The sequence below is a fragment of the Corvus brachyrhynchos genome, unplaced genomic scaffold, assembly GCF_000691975.1.
Source record: "Corvus brachyrhynchos isolate BGI_N302 unplaced genomic scaffold, ASM69197v1 scaffold10, whole genome shotgun sequence".
Lineage (NCBI taxonomy): Eukaryota > Metazoa > Chordata > Aves > Passeriformes > Corvidae > Corvus > Corvus brachyrhynchos.
In genome coordinates, this window is record NW_008236180.1 from 2930053 (window position 1) to 2932523 (window position 2471).

The following is a 2471-nucleotide window of genomic DNA, read 5'->3' on the forward strand; positions in this document are numbered from 1 at the left end:
GCCTCGCTGCCCTGTCAAAGGGCAACCGTAAGGCCCGTGCTGACAGTGGTGCCTCGCAGCCGGAGCAAAGTGGGGGAAATGGGTTATTTGGGAGCTTCTGGGGCCCTGAGGGGGTTTTGACGCTAGAAGGAGTTTAGTCCTTGGCTGCAAAGTCGTGTGTATTCTTCCACCATGGAGTTGGTTGCCCTGGCACCTGCCTGCAGTGTGTGCTGGGCTATCCGTGGGGCTGTGGCATCCCCATGTGGGGCTGCGTTGCTGTGGTGCCCTGGCAGGGCATGGTTTTCATTGCCCTGAGTGTTGTGTGTATGTCAGTAAGGGCACAGCTGCTGCTGCTGCTCTGCAGTCACGGCCTAGCCATGTCCTCTTGCAGAACACACAGCTTTCCCAGAGTCTGTCCTTTGGTTTATTCTTTGTGGGCTGCAGGTGCTGGCAGCTTTGGTGCTGCTTCCCTGACTTTAGTGGTGGGATTGAAGACTTCTTCCCATAGAGCTGATAGGACAGGTTGTGGACAGGAGTTGAGCAGGCTCCTGCGTCACACGCCCTTTGTTGCAGTGTACCTGGAGACCTACGGCTGCCAGATGAACGTCAATGACACGGAGATTGCCTGGGCCATCCTGCAGAAGAATGGCTATGCCAGGACAAAGGAGCTGGATGAGGTAAGGCAGCACCTTGGCAGCTTTTCTGGAGCACAAGGCTGCAGGGTCCTCACATCCTGGCTGTGCCTGTGAGTCCCAGCTTTTCTCTGGAGTGCAATCCTGTGAGATGTTATGAGTTTTGCAGTCTGAGTTCTTCGGAGCGAAGGAAGCTACTTAACAAGTGTGGTAGAAAGCCTGTGGGTTGTCTTTTTTCTTTAAACTACTGGGCTTCCTCTCAGTTGGAGAGGGATTGGACACAGCGGGATCCCCCCATCTCATCTTTGAGTTTACTTTAACCATTTAGTAGAAGACTCTACTTGTCTTCTGTTTCTTTCTTGCACCTCTGTTTGTTGAAACCTGCCGTGTACTCAGGCAGGTCTTTTTCCCTGAGTTAAGTGAGTTTTATAGTCTGGCTCTTCAGGTTACCTGGGCAGGGCATCAGAACTTATTGTTTGGCTTTTATAAATTCTTCTCTTTTTGTTGCTTTCTATTTAGGCAGATGTGATTCTTCTTGTCACCTGTTCCGTGAGGTAAGGAAATGTTTGTCACTGCTGGTTTGGGACAGCTTTTAAGGAATTAACATTTGAAAACCCAGGCAATAAATGTGTTGCATGAGGAAAGCAGTGTGCAGGGGTGAAACTGGCTCTTTAGCTGAGGGTAGGGCTGGCTGGTGCTGTGATTTGCAACGTTAATTGTGCTATGAATCGCTTCTCTATGTAGTGAGAAGTTCTTTGGTAGTGTAAGCTCTGTGTATATGCCATGGGCAGTGAGAGACCTGCACAATTAATGGTTTTATTTTTAAATATTCTGTCTTCTCTTGAAGCGACTCTCTAGTACAGTGTCTGTACTTCAAAAATGCAAGAAATATGTTTAGGGGCAACTTGATATAAAGGGAACTTTGCTTGTTTTTTGTGAATGCAGAAGATACCAAATGCTCATTGTCACTTGCAGGGTACCTTGTGGCCTAGGCACTTTTTCTCCCCAAGAGCTTAGCCCCTGAGGTGTTCCTGCAGTGGAGATGCTCTAAAGCAAGCAAAGTGACAGCAGATGAGATAGAGTTGAGACATAATCCCCACTCCACAAAGGGCACTTTCAGGTGCCATTCGATCCATCAGGTGGATGATTCCCTGCCTTTAGCTGAATTCTCCTCACAAGGCACTTGGGCCGCTTAAGGCTGGGGCTCTGCTCGGGTGCAGCAGGTGGAATACCCATTTTTCATGTCTCCCCAGGGAGAAGGCAGAGCAGGCCATCTGGAACCGTCTGCAGCACCTCAAGTCGCTGAAGGCCCGGCGGCCCCAGGCTCGTGCTCCGCTCCGCATCGGGATCCTGGGTACGGCCGCGCTGCGTCCCCTGGACCCACCGGCAGCACCCGCCTTTCCCTGGGGCGAAAGCAGCGGGGAAGGGCTGCGGGGGAGTAACGGGAGGTGGGCACTGCCTCACCAGGGCCCTTCTCCTTTGTTGGCAGGATGCATGGCCGAGAGGCTTAAGGAGGAGATTCTGCAGAGGGAGAAGCTGGTCGATGTCGTGGCAGGCCCTGATGCCTACCGTGACCTTTTTTCCCAGTGCTTGTTTCTGTGGCTCGGGTTTGGAAATCTGCTGTGCAGAGCAGATGTGTCAGTGAGAGCAGCTGCCCAGGAGATGCAGTGCCCTGGCTGCACTGAGTTTACAGAGCCTGTGTGTGTGTTTGCTGCTGCTTTGCTGTGTGACTGAGCCCTGGAGAGCGTTTCCTGAGCTCTGGCTGTTGTGGACTTCTCTCCCTCTCCTTTGGGAATGCTGACTCTCAGCCTGATGCTGCATTGAGTGATTTCTGTGCCACATCTCTGTAGGAGTGTCAGG

General features: G+C 52.0%; 1 protein-coding gene across 1 annotated transcript in view; it reads left to right on the top strand.

The window, feature by feature from the left end:
- Positions 1–341: 341 nt before the first annotated feature.
- CDK5RAP1 (CDK5 regulatory subunit associated protein 1) overlaps positions 342–2471 on the top strand; it is a 7712-nt gene continuing 5582 nt past the window's right edge. The window contains exons 1-4 of the mRNA XM_008634075.2: positions 342–656; positions 1131–1165; positions 1865–1965; positions 2101–2196. Coding sequence (XP_008632297.2) covers positions 357–656; positions 1131–1165; positions 1865–1965; positions 2101–2196 — 532 coding nt within the window. The 5' untranslated portion in view covers positions 342–356. The remainder of the gene's footprint in view (positions 657–1130; positions 1166–1864; positions 1966–2100; positions 2197–2471) is intronic.